Genomic DNA, 17,500 nt, shown 5'->3' with positions numbered 1-17,500 from the left:
CCATGAAAAAAAAAATTCAGTCCTTTGAGATCTGTAGTTTGCCTCTTTCTTGTTTTTGTTAATATTCGATCTGGTTGCCCATTTGTTAATTAAAGTAATCTGCTTGAGTGACATGAAACGATTTCACTGAATTTTTAAAAGGGTTATCCAGTGAGCAGCACTTCTGCGAACTACTTGTGTAGTAAAACTTTTTTATTTTCTCCTATGCGTTTCGTGTGACTAGCGCACACTTCATCAGGGAGTTTTACAATACTAACAAGTATGCCTATATTTATACTTAGCACAAATAAAGGAATTTTACAAATGATAAAAACACACCTACGGATATGCATGGCAAAGCTACGCCTGTATTTGCGTCCAGGAAATAGGCGGCAAGAATTTTAAATGCGTGACATATTTTGAGCGTTACATAACTGGTTGGGGTCCAGAGTTTTAGCTTGTTACAGATAGGTGTTGAAGTCCTACAGAAGAACATTCAGTGGAAATTGTAATAATTTTATGTAACTTAACATGTTGTTAAAGACTCTATCTTTATTTTAAGCGCCAAAAAGTTATCCTCTGGTTTAGTGGTAGTCAGGTCCGTCACATGAATAAAGAAGTGACTGTAATCAAGCATTGACTGCTTAAAACTGTCAATTTTCTTCTTTTTTTTAGCTTTAAATGTTCCTGAAAGTAAGAACTTAAATTATCTAAATGTTTAATGACTTGTGACATACATTTGTAAAAGTATCTATTCATTATTCATGACATACAGTACTTTTATCTCTGATTTTTCCATGTACAGCTGTATGGTGTTCATAAACTTTAATTTTGTTTCCGTTAGGCAGGGAGCCAGAACGATTGGCAGAAGAAAAGGCTCAGATTTTGGAACAGACTGAACACTTGGCTTTTCACAACTACAAGACGTTTATCAAAACAGCAGAGTGCTCCAAAGAGATATTCCATGATGTAAGTTATTCAGCGTACATTATTATTTTATTGCTTACATGTACATGTAGGTCTACATTCTGTAGTAAACAAGTGATCATAAAGTGCACATGTACTGTACAGCATATACCATCACATTTCTTCCATCGTGCATAAAGCCACACATTGACATTCCAATTCTAGCAGTATGCAGGATGTTTGTCCCATGAACCTAGTTTAATGGCCTTACATGTAGCTACCACAAGTCTCCTGTAGCTCAGCGGTAGAGCATCCAAACTAGTAATCGGAAGGTCTTAAGTTCGACTCCTGATACATGTAGGAGCACTCAGATTTTTTTCCGAGTATGCCTGTGTCATTTACAGATTAATACATCATTCTCATTTATTCACCAGGCTTAACATATTCCATCACATTATTTCCATTGCGCATATGCCACACATTGACATTCCAATCCTAGCAGTATGCAGGATGTTTGTCCCATGAACCTAGTTTAATGGGCTTAGCTCCCATGAGTCTCCTGTAGCTCAGTGGTAGAGCATCCAAACTAGTAATCAGAAGGTCTTAGGTTTGACTCCTGACAGGAGCACTTGGATTTCCTTTGTCCAAGTTTGCCTGTGTCACTCACTGAAAAATAGATCATTCTTACACACTGTACGTATAGTTATCATATGATTAGACTCAGTAGGGGGTTGATTTAATGTGAGCGTGGCAAGCCCTGTTACTCAGACTGTCTCAATTTGTTGAGATCTTATAGCGTCTGTTAAATGCACCTGTGGCTGACAGTGTCAAATGTCATGAGATGTGCAGATAAATTTTCTGTTAAATGCAGTTTGTTTCAGTGGAAGAACATGTTGAGTCGCTCCTAGACAAGCTGCCAAGGTTTTCTGAGACTTGCAGTAAGTTCATGAAGGAGGCTCAGGAGATAAACAGCAGGTAAATTAAACAAGTTGTTTCGTTGCCCCAGCCTGCAACTTCTGTGAAAAATTAAAGGGGCACTGTCCTGGAGATTTTGCTGTACTTTGCTTAAAACCACTCAAATATTTGACAAAGAACCTCTTCCTAACATCAAATATTGCTCTTCAGTAGGGCACCGGGAGGAAAATATTAGGTGATTTGTCTAAGGAAGAACAAACTATGATTAGTTTTCTAATCAATTTTTCCAAAAGACATGTACAGTACGTGCAGGAAAAACCTGAAAAACTTGGCCAATTTTTTTTCAAGTTGCAATCTTTATTGCATGTATGTTATTGGGCAATTTGAGATGACACTAAAAGTAGGTGATATTGCCCCTTTAAGGAGCAAACAATATTTTTTTGATCTGCATGCTCCAAGCAAAGTAGATGAGACTGAGGTAGCTGTATTGTAATGTGTTAAACAAGCTTTTGTATCTTGCAGCCGTCACTTGAATTCTCTGACATTAGCACGCCACACACAGTTGCTTGAAATACTGGAAATCTCACAGGTATGGAAGAAAACGGTTTTGATTTTGTTATCTAGTAAGTTATTCATTCAAATATTTCTAGTCCTGCAAGGGGGTGCCATCACGCAAGACGTCTAACTAAATAACATGATATAAAGTTTAAATGATAGCCATAATAAAATCACCTACAAAAGATAAGAAGGATAAAAAATCATCGTACAAAGATAAAAATAAAAAATTCATCATTGGCTAAAATACTCACATTCAAAAACCAATAATGGCAATACTTAAAAAGAAGGAGAAGCCACAGTACTGGGGTCAGATTCATAAGTCCTTCCTAAGTTAAGATGCCCAAGTCATATATGCTATAGTGCATTATCTCTTGACAATTAACAATTAGACGGCGAGCTCGAGGTTTCTATCGGCTGATAGTTGGCGAGGGGCGAAGCCCCGAGCCAACTATCAAAGGCGATAGAAACCGAGAGCGAGCCGTCTAATTGTTTTAGCATACCTCAGTGACCGATCTATCAAGCCAAAAAATCTTTTTATTTCATAAATTTTTATACATTTGTGCAATGATGCATGCTAAATCGCGCGCGCTCTGACAAACTGGCGCATTTGCCAAGTTAATTCATCAAAGTTCATTCATCAATTAAACAAAGCTACACAGTGATCTCGCCATACATTGCGCAGTCTCAGAAACTTGCAAACCGTAGAAGAAAAAATGAGGTTAAGCTCAAACTAAGTTTAATTTCAAAGTCCCTGTCATTTTCAAATTCTGGAAAAGAGTTGACAAACATTTTGCCGTCTGCTTCGTCGTTGTTGTCGTTGACACCGCCTTGGTGGCCGGTTTTTTGTCGACAAAACCGTCCCCGGAAAGTCTCTTCGCAGCTCAAAATATCGTCTACCCTGGGGTGTTTGGCGGAGGATAAACATCTTTGGAGTGAGACTGCGTTGGTTTTCTCTTCCTCTCCTCCCGAAATACAGGTATGTGTAAAACAACGCGGTTTGCTGTAATTGTTTAGGATCTTTTGTATCTGCATTTCCTAGTTGACCACTTTCAAAAAGCTTTTGCAATTGCTCGCTTGTGATGGAAGTTTTATGAACAACTGGACGAACTTTTCCCTCTTTCATCAGATTTTTACAGGCTGCATTAAGCGTATCATTTGCCTTCTTAAATTCATAATCACCGACGATAGACCCCGGCTTGTTAATAGGTGCTTGCTTCAAATATCTATCAATGGCCGCTCGGATGGCTTTAAGTGAAGAAACTTTAAACGGTTCACCATTTGTTTGTCTCACTGACACATAAAACCTCTGCAAACACGTGTTTAATTCGACTTTGGTTTGTTATTCAATGGGTGTTCTTTTTAGGTTGAAAACCAATTTAAAACAAATCAATAACCACAATTGTTACTTTTCTTTGACAACTTTGTTTTGTTTACTTACGAACTTAGGTAAGCTTACGCGCAATTTGTTGTTGGTTTTAAATAAAGCATTTTATTTCGGAAATTGTTCTGCACTTATCTTTAAAAATCTTTATTCCATACTTTGTAGCTTTCTTTGTTTTTTTTTTTCTGGCATGGCACTTTGCAAAACGTTTTGTACGTCTTCTTCACAAACTTTACGAAAACACGAAGGGAAAGCCATTTTTCAACAGCTCCAGGTGCCGTCTATCGATCGATAGACGGCACCTGTGTAGCCAATCAGATTGCGCGTTTACGTGATAGTCGGTCACTGAGGTATGCTAATTATGAATAGCCTGTTGTTGGAATAACGATAGCCTATTGTCAAGAAAAAAAATACAAAGAATGCATCTTAACTTAGGAAAATTATTGGAGATTGTCAAGGATCTTAACAAGATCCTTGAAGATCTTTCACCAGGTTATTGAAGATCGTCAAAGATCTTGGCAAGAATTTTGAGGATCCTCAAAGATCTAGGCAAGGAAGGATTTTGGAAGATCCCTCATTAAGATCTTGAAGATCTTGAAAATTTTCTCCTGGGAAAACACATATATACATGGATAGCTTCAGAGAACCAGTCATTTTTAAAGCAAAACTGTTAAAACCATTTTTCTTGGGTTACATCAAGAATGAAATGAATGAATGAAACTTTATTTCCCCTCGGATCTGATTGAGGCTGTTTAGGCAAAATACATGCTGATGTGCCGAGAAAGAAACAAATAATCCGAAAGATGAAATTTTTTGCACTTGTCTAAATAATTTGATATTAGTCATTGCTTTAGTACTTTAGTGTGTTCAAGTGATAACAAAAGGTACCAAATGCTCAACACCATAGGAACAAAACACAGAAAAACGCATTATCCCATTGCCTCATCGTTGCCTCAAATTTGTGCAACCTTTCAGATGGAATGACACATAACTGCTCTTCTATTAAACTAGAATTTCTAAAGTAGTAACCACTAAAGGCTAATTCTCAAAATGCTTGCAATCAGATCAATATTCCTACACACTTTAATCCCAGGCGGGGGGGGGGGGGGGAGGGAGGAGGGGAGAGGGGGGAGGGACTTCCATGTTAAAGTGACGGTGGTGATCATCGTACCTTTTAGGGGTTACAATTTGTGGTTTGGTACCCCTTAGGGTGCTAAAATCTAAACTGATTTCCGTCAGAGGTATGGTGGTACCTTTTACGGTATTGAGCCGAAAAATAGGGGAGGAAGTAAATGTCAGTCAACTGATTTTGATACCTCTTAGGGGTAAAATATTTTTTGGACGATCCCCCAAAAGCAGAATTCTAGTACCCTGTAGGAGTTCTTTTCAAAATCTCCAACGATCACAACGTTCACTTTTATATGGGAGTCCCCTCCCCCCCGGGAATTTAATATCACTTTACCACTCCGCCTTCTCAGTTGAGTAATTTTCTATAATTTTGTCCGCAGCTTATGGACTCTTGTGTTCGCAATGGCTACTACGAAGAAGCCCTTGAACTCTCCTCGTACGTGCATCGATTGGAAAAGAAACTCTCCAACATCCCCATCATCCAAAACATTGTGGAAGTCGTGCAGTCTTCAACACAGCTGATGCTCTCTCAGTTACTACAACAGCTTCGTTCGGCAATTCAGCTCCCGGCTTGCTTGAGAGTAATTGGCTACCTGAGACGACTTGATCTGTTTTCAGAGTCTGAGCTTAGGATCAAGGTATTGTATCCAGTTAATGTTTGCTTTGCTTGAAAGCTAGACTTTCTCGAAGTCCGTTTTCGTGGGAGTATTTGTTGGTCAATGTTTCGACGCATAAGAAGACGACTTGAGTGGAAAGTCTACTTGAAGGCGTTTATCAGTAAAAAAGAGGTCACGTCCGCATTTGTCCGTTTTCGCTTGAAAGGGCAGTTTTTTTTTCTTTACGGAATGGCCTTTCGTCAGCACATCTCCGGTGAAAATGGTGCACGGAAACGTAACTTTTCAAATACTTGTATGCTCTCCGGCCAGAGTGGGGTTGTTTGAGGACGCCGTTTACGTGTTCTCGTGTGGACACCTAAAAGAGGCAGTCATCTATTTTTAGTGTCACTTTGAATAGCGAAAAAACATACTTGTAACGATGGAAACGCTGAAATAATGGTTCAGTTTTGTTAACAATAACCTTACTACAGTTGAACCTCTCCACAACGGCCACCTTGGGGACAGAAGAAAGTGGCCGTTGCGGAGAGGTGGCCGTTATGGGGAGGTAGGGGTGTAATATGACACCTTTTTTCAGGAAGTACAACATGTTTATTGTGCCAAGTTCATGCTTACTGTAGCCTATAATGGTAATCCAATCTTAAATAATATATATAGATAAAATACACAATAAAACGTAAATAATGCTTTGAATCAAAATGTTAACAAGACGAAACGAACAAGGTTCGCAACATTCGCTATATTATTGTAGACAATTTATGCTTACTGCGGCATATAAACGGAACACAATCAAAATACTTATATCATTAAAATGGATACGTACAGAAACATAATGTTCCGAAGACAAATGTCGATTACTGCATCAGTTTATAAAAAAAAGGTTTTTACAAAAAAGAACTGTACTGGCCGTTGTCGAGAGGTTATTTTGGCAGTTGGGGACGCACTTTAGTGGCCGTTTCCGTTGTAGAGAGGTGGCCGTTGTAGAGAGGTTTAAACAAGAGCTAATGTATGGACTGTCCGCCGGGACAAAAAAATGTGGCCGTTGTAGAGAGGTGGCCGTTGTGGAGAGGTGGCCGTTAGTGGAGGTTCGACTATAGTCACAGAAACTAAAATCATTCATCTTTGGCTGCGGATGGCTAGGATAGAAATGGATTGCAATGTGAAAAAATTGGCCAATATTTCAAGTTCCTCCTGTGTATTTTGGAGAAACCGCTAAAAACCACGAAGACTCCTCTGTCCTGCATAAATAAATACAGATATAAAATATAAAGGCCATTTAATTGCTCACTAAGTTCAGGCGTTAATCTCGATTAATCACTGAATGGTAGAGATTCTTAAGATGGAACAGGGTGACTCTTGTTGAAAAACCTTCCGTAAAAATACAAAAGATTAACCAGCGCAATTCGACGTTTCCATGTTGCAAACATCGCAAAGGTGAAAAATGAATTTAAATTTGGAGACAGTAGTCAATATTATGTTACGCTCAAGATCACGCTAATTTTGCTCACAGTTCCTTCAAGCCCGGGATGCCTGGCTGCAGAGTGTTTTAGCTTCGATACCATCAGAAGACCCTTACTATCACATCACCAAGACTATCGAGACCAGCCGCGTTCATCTGTTTGACATTGTGACCCAATACCGAGCTATATTCTCCGATGATGACCCGATATTGTCAATGGAAAATGAAGACAGCCCGATGTACAGCAACCTATTCCACTGTTGGGTTGTACAGAAGGTATGTGCCTCTGTGTCAAATACGGATTTGGTTAGTAGGCCAACATCGACAGTAAGGCGGAGTAAGCTTAGCCTCACACGCAGTCGTTTTTAGGGGACTCGTATTACCTCCTACGGGAGGAGGTACACTCTGTTTTTTTTATAAGAACCTTTTTTATAAGAACGTTGAGGCTGAGATTAACCAAAATTTTTAGAACGTATTAAGAACATTCCTCAGGCTGAGAGTCCATTAAGAACGTTTTTATTTTGCTAATCTGTAAATAAAATCAAGGCAACACATGTAAATTAACCAAAATACTTAAGGAGCATGTTTTGCATATACTGTACCATATCTCAGCAGGCAATGCTTGATTTACTGAAATACATGTAGTGTACACCATGTAATTTAAGAACATCTTAGGAACGTTTTCAGCCTCAAATCGCAAAAAGATATCAGAACGTTCAGCCTCAGCTCCAAAATTAGACGTTCTTATAAAAAAAAAACAGAGTGTAATGCGAGTCCCCTAAAATCAACTGCATGGGAGGCTAGGGTACGCTCAGTAATTACGGTAAATGTTGTGAAAGAGAAGTTGAGAGATTGGGAGTTCTACATAGGAAGCTGGAATACGAGATTTCTTTTCAAGGATTAAGGTAATTTAATTTCATCATTTCTAAGGTCCAGCAGTTTTTGAAGACTTTGGAGTATGACTTGGAGCGTGGAGTTGGCAGCCGCCTGGACTCACTTTTGGGTCAGTGTATGTACTTTGGATTGTCATTCAGCCGAGTTGGAGCTGACTTCAGAGGCTTGCTTCCTCCCCTCTTCCATACTGCTGCAATGCAAGGATTCAGTACAGCGGTACACGATGCGACCAACAGGTACGTCGTGTGATGTTGGAGTATAGTGACTAACCGTGCAATCTGTCATGTTGTCCCTTTTAAATTCTTCACCTTGTTTATTTAGTTGTTATGTTATGTTTTCTGAAATTGTAGGTTTAATGAAGCAATGAGGTCGTACTCTCCTCAACCAGTTTCATCCACTGTCGCGGCTACGGTTCTTTCTACGATGACGGCCAAGGTAAAACTCGTTTTTCGTTTGTTGAGTTAGGTGATAAGTTTTCAACCTTTGTGATAGGGAAAGTAACAGCGAACAAACAGAAACAGCAACAGCAGGCTCGCAAGAACAAAAATGCAAGATGGCGTTCCAGTGAAGGGTACAGATAAATAGAAAGGGAGAAAAAGAAGTCGGAATAAAACAAGGCCCAGTACCACCAAAACAATAGGAAGCATTTTATTAGAACGTATTGTGGGCTACCTGTATTTCCAAAATTTTGGAGGAAGTCGTGGGGCGTACTTGTAACTGCTTGCCATGGCTTTCGCTCACTTTGATCGAGCTAACGGAAGCTTTTCTCTTTACCTTTACTCCCCTCCCCTCCCCCCTCCCTGTTTGGCAGCCAAGGCAAGTCGGCGTAAGTTGACTCCAGTCTTGTCAGTTTTCTTTCGCATGGACTCGCGCACAAAGGCTGCATAGCGAGTTCATTTGGGCACCCAGCCCAAGTTTGCCTGGGCACGTTTGACTAGCAGCTCCTTTTAGCTAAAGCTTCGTTTTAAGTAGAGTAACGATGACCTTGGGACGTAATCGAATCCAGAGTAAATGTTTTACTGATCAGAAAGGATTCGCTATCGTGCTCGTCCCCAAGCCCCTAACTGAGCCTGCTTCACTCAATAAGCGCGTAAGGGCCTGGGAACAAAGCTGACAGAGACCAGGCTTTTGATCGGTTACCTAATAGCATCTACAAAATGTACAATGTAGTATTCTTAATCGTGATAGCCCTGACGTGGACGAGAACAGGCAGAGAACTGAGAGAATAGAGCTCCATTTAGACACAGAACATCCGTTTTGGGGGTTCAGCACTGATCTATACTATTTAGGCCTAAGCACTGATTTGAACAGTTAGCTGTCATTTGTTGTTATGGCTAACTCTTTGAAATAAGTTAAAAATTACTATTTTCGTCAGCTAGTTCTCGTTTTGCTAGTGGACATAGATAGGAGATATGAAGCAAATGACCCGGGTTCAAGGCGAACACTACTTTGTTTCTAACTTCTTTTACTGTCAAGTTTGAAATACGATTTCTGTCGTGTAAACATCATAAGGTGTCCAACCTCATTTTGGAGTATCCGTTCTAGTAACAACCGCGTTTGATCTTCCGATCCAATGTACTAACTGCTGCACCGTCGCGGTTCAATTGTCTTGATGAAATGTTGACACTTTCTTTACTACCTGAAAAACTAGAATCCCCTCCTTTTTTTTTCACAGCCCCAAGATACCGGTGCAGATCTTCATCCTCCGGTTGCCCTATTACAGCACCCTCCCCTGGCCAGTTTTACCAACAGTGTGTTATCAGCGTTCAATGATTTAAGACATTGCGCACCATTGTCCCTCGTGACATCCGTTACTGAAGAGCTTTACTCTGCACTCAAATCAATGATTCAAACGACGTGCGCCTTCCACAGGTAAATAAGCAGCTTTCTGTGGCACGCTATTAAAATTAAAGAAAACGTCCAAATTCCATCGTATCAAATTTTGCAAACTAATAATAGTGATAACTTTCTTCAAGAGTCACTAAGTAAGGACACTTCAAGTAAAATTAACTGCACCACAGGAAAGTACTTCTCAGTTGCATTCATTTGAATGGTCACACTTTAGGATTTCATCTACTGATTTAAAAGTTAGAACCACCGTGTACAGCACAATAAACAACACCACGGAAAAGTACTGCTCAGTAGCTTGCACTTGAATGGTCACACTTTGGAATTTCGGCATGCAGAGAATTAAAAGTTACAACCACGATATTGTTAAGGTTATGTTAACACTTTAGAAGATATATTATTTCACAGTGTTTCTAGGAAAAATAAGCTTTCTTTTGAATACAAAGGTTGCACGCGTAAGTGAACAGACATTCCATTTAAATCTCGCCCTACACGAGTCCTCGCTACACGCCTTCTTTTTTAGGATGATTGTTGATTATCAAATGTGCGATCTTTAGTATTCTTGCCTTCTTTTTCATATACAGGTCGGAAGCGGCAGCACTCAATGAATCAGAAAGAATCTCGTTTGCTAATTTCTGTGAAGTATTGGGAAGACAGCTCATACCATACATGAACCGTTGTTTAGAGGCGATATTTCCCACTGCTGCCTTAAATATCATGACAGGAAGCAGTTCTGTCACAGCCGGTTCATCGCTAAGACTCGATGTCAAGAGCTTACAGCTGCTAATACAACCAGTTATGCCACAGCAACCCACGCAGGAAGAGGAGAAGCCTGCTCTCGAAAAAGAGACTAAATCCCGTCTTTTAGAGTCACAGGACACCACCCATAAAAAGGAAAAGCCTCTTCATGAAAACGAGGCTGCAGATAACCAAGAAAAAGAGCGGGAAATTACAGCGGTAAGCGAGGAGAACCCTGCAGATCAAGAATCACGGAAAGAGGTCGGCGAGGACATTTTGAACACTGAACAACAAAAACCAGATTTGACTTAAAGGGATAATATAGTTTTAGCTTGCGAACAATGTTACTGTGTGGTTATCCTAGAGGAAGATGTCGTGAAATACATCCATAAGTCCATAAGTCAGTTTCTCGTGCGATTTATTTTTGTGCAACTTTCGTCGCACTGCACTGCGATTTTTTCCCCGCAAAGCTGCGACTTCTGATCGCAAGTGTAAACCAGCTGCGATTTCAGTGCGATATCGCAGTACGGTTTCCGAGAATCCTCCCTATGTGAATCAAGTTTCAAACATGTTCGGAAACCCTGTGATATCAACACTGCAGACTAGTTTACACAGGCGATTTGACACTGCAACGTGAGCGCGAAAATAGGTGCATTAAAAAGTGATACAAAAATTGCACAAAAATCACATTAAAAAGTCACGCATCCTCTCGGGAAACGAAAATGCTTAGGAGAGTACCTGTCAGGCCATGCAATGTCACCTGTTTCCTTAGACAAGTTATTTTAAAAATATGAAAAAAAAAAAAGGAAGTGTACAATAGCAGTATAAATTTAATTGAAAGGCCACTATTTAAATGTACTAATAAGGATAACTAGAAACTGGGGGCAGTTTCCATTTGGCCGAAATTTTCAGTTTAACCGGTTAAAAATGCAAATGGGACGCGCAGATCAAACGGAAAATTTTTCCGGAGTGAACGGGCTATCTTCAGAGCTACTCCACTAATCTGCCAGCCCGTTGACCATTTCAAAAATTTCCATTGCCATATTGTTGTCTGCTTGCGCCATCATTTAAGTTCCACCGATGAGATTGCAGGATTGGAATGACTAGAAAAAAGTCTTTCCATTTGACACGGAACGTTTCTGGAATTTGGCTAGTTGCACAGCCTTGGGCATTAGGTTTCAAATCTCGTAATATGGAAAGTAGGGGAACCTGAAGTATCGCTAAATTAACTGGGTCAACGAACGTGGGAAAAATTAAAGACGATTCGTGAACCGCATGCGTGAAGGTAAAAAATTAGAACACACTCATCTTTTTGTCTCTATGCACGCCGTTCATACATCGCTTCTTGTTTTACTTACGAACGCAAAGCCAGTGAAATTTACGTCCGCAAGCAATTTACGAGACAGTAGTAATACACCTTGAATTTCAGGACCCAGTTGTTCAAAGCCCGATTAACCTGGGTTAACGTGAACTTTGATTCGAGTTTATTTACTAACCCATACGAATTCTTCCAAAAGATTTTCGTCCCTCAGTTTTACCTTAAACGTTTCTTTACCATTAGCTTAAAGAGTTACCCTTGAAAAACAGTCAGAAAAACAGAACGAGATGAAAACCTCGGTTAACTTTTAATCGTGGATTAGCGTTAATCGGCTTTCGAACAACCGGACCCAGGTGAACTTGTAAAGACATAAAATGTAAACCACACACAAAAAGAATCGAAAGAAAGGATAAAACAGTAACAAAATACTGGAACAAACGTTTAGTTTGCTCTCTCACTTTTCCCCTCTTTCGTACTTTATAATTATGTTCAAGGCAGATAACACTGAAATTTATGTCACTTTTTTGACGACTTTATTACCTGAAACTGTAATGGACACATTTTTAACATAAAGAAAGGGAGACTTTTGGTTGTTCTTTTCACGACTAAACGTCAAGGAAAAGTAAAAGAGTAGTTTGAATAAAATTTGTGATAAGTATTCGGATCTGAATTGACGCATTCAACAGAAATATAAGCAATAAACATCAACTGTGGAAAAATGTATTATCGTGACTTTTTTTGTGAACATATCAACTTTTCTACACCCTTAAAGTTTCTTCTGTTGCCATGACAACACACTTATTATGTTCAGGGTAAAGTCAATACTAGCGTTCTAAATGTGTCTTTCGCTTCAGATAGGTACATGAATTGAATCGTATTCATCCAAATCGCTGTCATAGACATCCTCCACCTCAGTGTCCAAAGCTTCCAGCTCTTCGCTAGAGAAAAAGCGCTCTAATAATTTGCGAAGCGGGATCATGCAGATAATGAAGAAAGGGAACGCCGGGGCGGCTACTGTGAGCTTCATGACGACGAGCGCGCAAACACAAACCACTTGTATAACCGTGAATAGGTGCATCTTGCATGTTTTCACGTTCATGACGAATTTCTCATCTGGGTGATGCGTGGACGGGATGAAAAGCAGCTTGACTCGTTCGACCAGTTGGATGTGCGATAATGAGGACACCCCAAGGAATAGGAAAACTCCAAATAACACGGAGATTGGAATAAGACGCATCACTGGCGACAGGAGAACCGTGAAGCCGATGAGAAGGTGAATGACAATATTGGTGAGACGCTGTTCTTTCACTGCTACCAGATGAGGGTGTTCCCCTGGGGCGTGGTTTGTACTGATCACAGTCAAAGCGTGGAAGTGAGACAGCGTGTGAACAGGCGTGGCACACATCCAGGGAAGGCCCAAAATCGAGCATAGGCCAACCAACAGCCCAAGTACAAAGAGATCCAAATTGTATCCAACTCCTTTCTTCAATTTGTGGTCTTTCTTGTCCAAGATAACGCCCGTGAATTCAATTTCCATAAAAATCAAGATGCTAACGAGAATGGCTGGTACGAGAGCTCCAAAGATGGCGCCAGCGCTGATAGGTTGATCAACTCCCATGGGATTTATGAGCCAGCTGTGCCTGTTTGGTGACGTCACAGAAAGTCCATCCGGGACCGACAATTTCTGAGTGTACACACCCTCTGTCAGCCAATCCACCATCACCATAGCAACGATAGCGATGGAAACTCCGAAATCGCTGACGATGCGTCGGGCTTTTGGCCCAAAGAAATGACTGTGACGCAGTTTCCGCAACGAGTAAGCCACGAAGAAGGTTCCAAGCATCAAGATAGTGGTAAAGAGAGCTGTATTTGAGGTTGACTGATTCTGGATCTCACCCGTTGGATTTACGCTGGTGGAATTTGAAGCAATAAACGAGCTAGTCGTGTCGTCGGCGTCCAACGGATACAAGCGAAACACATACCCCACGTAGTTGAAAGCGTCATAAAGGAAAATGATGGATATCATTAGAGCGAAGATTTCTTCCGTGAAACGCGTGAAATATTTGATCAAGAAGCATCCCTCCAGCGCCACAATTATAAAGCAGATTAACATGACCCAGATACCGACCCAGGCTCGCCAGGGAAGGAACTCGATTCCAAAGTTTTCACTGAGTTGGAACGTGCTCTTCTCAAACACAAGAATCGGTCCTGTGGCACCGATTATGATGAGAGGCTGTCCCGCAAAAAGCGAGAATAAAATTCCAGACAATGCCGTCGCGAAAATCATTTCCGAAACACCCATCCATCTATTGGTCTTTTCGCTCAACAAACCACCAAAGGTGATGGCCGGTGCAAGACAGGCAAAATACACGAAGATTATCGTTGGTAGACAATGCACGTCTAAAGCATCTTTAAAATCGCTAAGGTAGAAAGGGAACCGCCTCTTGATGTCGCGTACAAGACCTCCGCAAAATTTGCCTGTTCTTGAGAGAGGGTCGTCAGATAATTCGTTTTCTTGAGTAACTTCTCGAAATGTCTCGGCTTCCACGTCGTTACTATTAACGCCGCCTCCTCGCCGTCTTCTACAGGCCAGTTCTTTAGCTTGGTTTGCTAATATGGGCACGGTTTGATTCAGGAGATTTCGATCCCATTCACCCGGCGGAATGATGAGACTGTCGCCCATAAAACTGAAGAGGGATTCCAGAAAGTCCTGCCGATCCTGAAATAGAGATTAGAGAGATTAGAATCGCGTTTACGTCGAATGGCAAAAGTGAGATTCGCGTTTATTTTTTCTTCAAACAAATGAGTACATAGATGAGAATAATGCAAACTAATTCTGACCTTTGATGCTAACGCAAAACAATTCAATTTTACTGAGAAACTGAAAACAGCGAGCGGCAAATAAAGGATAAACATGGTCACGTGGTCATTTCTACCGCTTGCCTTAAATTTAACTCCTAAATCTCTCTATTCAATGAATAGTATAATTATGCTATAATCAGAATTCAGGGTCGGGGAGGCTAGTCTAATGGAAAGTGAGATGTGAGATAGTATGTCCACTCCGAAGGGAGGGGGAGAGGGAGGGAGAAGGGGAGGGGGGAGGGGGTTTGGAAATCCCAATTAAAGCGAAGGAGGTTCTTGCTGTAACATTTCGGGATTAAAAATCGCGTTTACTAGCAATTGGAGTGTTTAATACGAACAGGCAGCCTTTAGAGATACCTCGGTACCTCTTAGCAAATAAGCGAGGAAAAAAATATGACAAATTTAACTAATTATTTAGAGGACGAGGTATGTGTATTTTAAGGACGGAAATGAATTTTTGATACCCCACAAAACAGGATTCGTGTATGCCTCAATCCGTCGGTGTAAGCGTAGATTTACCGTCGAAAATAAGTTTACGCTTAGTTGGAGTGGTTTTAAAAAAAATAAGTTTCATTTTCTTCAGCAAGTAGATGCGACTGGCCGTGTTAAAATAAATCATCACGACTTCCTCGCCCGCGTTTTCTCCGCGTTGACCTCATTTTGACGGTGTCTTTGAGGTTAGACAAGATATCATGATTAGACTGGTTTTACATTGAGTGTTGTAAGTAATTCGCGTTTGTTTTGGTTTTACTTTACTTCGCGCTGTGATTGGTTAGCAAATTCGCGCCACTTTCTCAACCAATGAGAAGCGAAATCAAAATCACTCGTGACTTGCTGGTGCGCATTTTCCCGCGTTTGGCGTCGAACACATGCCTTTGCCTGAAATTCTGATTGGCTCGTTATGTAGTTTAGGTTAGTTTGATTGGCCAGAATAATTTCGTTTTGGTTTTACGACACCGAATTGAAAAACGCTCTAAAAGCAAAAAACTGAAAATCGCTCCATCTTAGTTTTCTTGTTTTAATCTATGCACCTTAGCTTGATAAGCTGACTCCAGGAATATTTTATCGGACATCAGAGTTGATATCGAGCGTCCCACTTCGTGATAATCTATCCTCTCATCCTCAGGCCCCAGCAGTACAAACATGAATCTTACGGGGATTTTCACTTCCGCAAAGTCTCCCAAATCACAGCCGCCAGCCAGCCTGACAAAAGCACTAATTGGGGATGACAGTTTCCCGTGAGCTCCAACCATGACAGTAGTAGCTTGAGCATTTTCGGGGATTTTGTTTCTTATGTCGGACTCCTCGGTGTGGTCTTCAGAATGATCGACATTTTCAGAGTCGTCGAGGAAATGGCCCAGAACGGGGACTGCGAAGTCGGCGACTATTTGACTTTCGTCAGTTTCCGTGTTAATTGGGGGTAGAAATGTTGTTTTGCCTTTGACCCCAACAAGCGGCCTAGAATGAAAACAAAGAGGTGAAAAAGAAAGATTATAATTGCAAATATACATCTCCGACTTGCAAAAGGCCAATTTCGAGTTGATTTGAGCCTCATTACGAAACAGACGCTAAGTGCAAAGTTTTATTACAATAATAGCCGTTTATTCACAAATCCAAGTGAAAAGGAGATAAATGAGGTTTTCCCTTTCTAGTTTATCTCCTGAATGTTGGTTTTTATTCATATGCATCAACACCAAGTTTTGCACTTAGCCTCGCTTTCATAATGAGGCTCAAAGCAACCCAGAAATAGCCTATTAGCAAATCGCAATCATTTTGCCATGGGCGTAGGACTACGAACAAAACAATCTGAGCTGAGAGGATACTCAATGAACTAGTCAATGTGGGGAAGCTCCGCTCGGAGATTCAGCCCCTAATCCCTCCCGACACCAACGTGGTTAATGGGAGTCAGTTTGTAAAGAAACTGTGGTGCTGTGTCATTTGGAAGTAGAAAAGAATGTTTGGTTTATCAACAGAGTTGATTACTAAACGTAAATTGGCCACTTTATTCGAGTAATATTCGAGTGTTGACGTCTCAAGCGTTAGCCCTTCGTCAGAGCGAATGGATTCGCTATTCGCTGTTCGCAATTTGATACTTAAATTTTAAACTTCCCAACCATTTTACGTGTTGGGTTTGGGTAAAAAAGGCATTTCGTTTGAAAAGAGCCTCCCTGCATAGCCCAGAAGATGGAGAACTCCCCCTGCCCCCTCCCAGGAGCCTGAGTATTTGGAGGAAGTCGAACTCCAGACTTTATACGCGCGGTATGCGAAGGGGCATGGCTTTGATTCTCCATATGGTCCCAAATCGTTCTTTGTTCTTCCTCGCTAGTGACAAACTAACAATAGTTTTATTGAAAGCTTTGTTGTTCTCTGTGAAGGTGACTTTGGAAATAACAAGTTCCAGAGTGGTATCGTCTCTTTATCAGACCTATCCGTTTCCTATAACCTTTGATTAAGGTCCTCACGAAGTAAAATTCCCGACTGAAATTCAATCATTCGCTCTTTGATGGTGACAACATTCCTGAGCGTTACAGGTTCTTGCTACCTTGATTCCAGATGCCTAGATTTTAAATTCTTCTTACTCTTCAAACAGAATTAATCCGTGCCGAAGCAAGAAGACCTGCCTAGCGTAGATTCTTGCTTTTTTGATAATGATGACGATGATTATAATGGAATTTTTACTTAAAAAACCGCATCACATTCATCAAAGTAATAATACTAATGGTCTTCCAGAGACGCCATGATAAATAACTTGAAAATAAATAAAATAAATCTACTTTACAGAAATTTTGGAAATTATTTTTTATAATGCTCCTTTACAGAAATGCGCCGCTGGTATATCGGACGACCTAGAAACCTCTGCTTGCAGGAAATTCGTATCATCGTCGCGTTCGTTCAAATTG

General features: G+C 40.7%; 2 protein-coding genes across 3 annotated transcripts in view; one reads left to right on the top strand and one right to left on the bottom strand.

The window, feature by feature from the left end:
- The window catches only part of LOC146469784 (conserved oligomeric Golgi complex subunit 8-like), a 12,736-nt gene extending 1,670 nt beyond the window's left edge, over positions 1-11,066 (top strand). Inside the window, exons 3-11 of the mRNA XM_085122927.1 lie at positions 824-948; positions 1,757-1,860; positions 2,323-2,389; positions 5,248-5,505; positions 6,992-7,216; positions 7,871-8,070; positions 8,185-8,269; positions 9,510-9,706; positions 10,267-11,066. Coding sequence (XP_084979053.1) covers positions 824-948; positions 1,757-1,860; positions 2,323-2,389; positions 5,248-5,505; positions 6,992-7,216; positions 7,871-8,070; positions 8,185-8,269; positions 9,510-9,706; positions 10,267-10,732 — 1,727 coding nt within the window. The 3' untranslated portion in view covers positions 10,733-11,066. The remainder of the gene's footprint in view (positions 1-823; positions 949-1,756; positions 1,861-2,322; positions 2,390-5,247; positions 5,506-6,991; positions 7,217-7,870; positions 8,071-8,184; positions 8,270-9,509; positions 9,707-10,266) is intronic.
- A 313-nt stretch (positions 11,067-11,379) lies between these two features.
- Positions 11,380-17,500, bottom strand: part of LOC146469783 (anion exchange protein 3-like) — a 6,872-nt gene continuing 751 nt past the window's right edge. The window contains exons 2-4 of one of the 2 annotated variants that reach the window (XR_014867162.1): positions 15,632-16,058; positions 12,244-14,457; positions 11,380-12,033 (exon numbers count right to left, since the gene is read on the bottom strand). Coding sequence is in view for 1 of the 2 variants with exons in the window: in XM_085122926.1 (XP_084979052.1) it covers positions 12,589-14,457; positions 15,632-16,058 (2,296 nt within the window). In the remaining variant the exon portion in view is untranslated. Of the gene's footprint in view, positions 14,458-15,631; positions 16,059-17,500 lie in introns of both variants that reach the window. The other variant, XM_085122926.1, reaches the window with a different exon arrangement.

Source organism: Pavona decussata, unplaced genomic scaffold, assembly GCF_977016875.1.
Source record: "Pavona decussata unplaced genomic scaffold, jaPavDecu1.1 SCAFFOLD_119, whole genome shotgun sequence".
NCBI lineage: Eukaryota > Metazoa > Cnidaria > Anthozoa > Scleractinia > Agariciidae > Pavona > Pavona decussata.
The sequence above is the reverse complement of the archived record's forward strand: the minus strand, read 5'-3'. Positions and strand labels throughout refer to the sequence as shown.